The following is a 643-nucleotide window of genomic DNA, read 5'->3' as shown; positions in this document are numbered from 1 at the left end:
TTTAAACCCTAATATCTTGTCACGTTTTTTTCTTCTTCAAAACGGTTCCAATTATAATTCGGCATATAATTGTCTTGATTTTGATTCCTCTTCCTCGTCTTGTTCATCTTCTTTTGTTGATCGCAATTGGCCATTGTCCCATGGTTCCTTACCTCTCTTTAACGAGGACTCGTCATCATCTTTTGAATTCTTTCAAAGAAACGAAAATTATACAAAGAATAGTTATAGTGATCAACAAGTGCCGATGCTTCGGCCCGGTTGTTTGGACATTCCTAAGGTAGTGTATACTAATAATTGTGTTGTCCTTTTTTAAAGAGGGTTCTTGTATGATTATGATGATTTATTTGATTTATATGCTTGTTTAGCTCTATTCATTCAATGTTTCTTCTGTGTCACTTTACGCAGGATAGTTCATACTCAGGCTTCAATGGCTACGAAACTAAAGAAGATATAGAAAATGTTTTTCTGAACGGTTTTGATGTCGACGAGGCGGTATTAAAAGAATATGACCCCAATGAAGATTTGATCCTAACTGATCAACTAATCGATGAATTAACGAAGCACAATCCAGAGACCACGTCGACCAAGGTATTAACAAACATCAATTCAATTCTGTCGGTTTTGATTAACTTCATTGTCGACT

The 643-nt window shown here is 35.5% G+C and overlaps 1 protein-coding gene across 1 annotated transcript in view; it reads left to right on the top strand.

Annotated features, from left to right (window-relative positions):
- Nucleotides 245–643, top strand: part of LOC104763152 (zinc finger protein CONSTANS-LIKE 12-like) — a 1,158-nt gene continuing 759 nt past the window's right edge. The window contains exons 1-2 of the mRNA XM_010486562.2: nucleotides 245–277; nucleotides 406–588. Coding sequence (XP_010484864.2) covers nucleotides 245–277; nucleotides 406–588 — 216 coding nt within the window. The remainder of the gene's footprint in view (nucleotides 278–405; nucleotides 589–643) is intronic.

The sequence above is a fragment of the Camelina sativa genome, chromosome 3, assembly GCF_000633955.1.
Source record: "Camelina sativa cultivar DH55 chromosome 3, Cs, whole genome shotgun sequence".
Taxonomy (NCBI): Eukaryota; Viridiplantae; Streptophyta; class Magnoliopsida; order Brassicales; family Brassicaceae; genus Camelina; species Camelina sativa.
The sequence above is the reverse complement of the archived record's forward strand: the minus strand, read 5'-3'. Positions and strand labels throughout refer to the sequence as shown.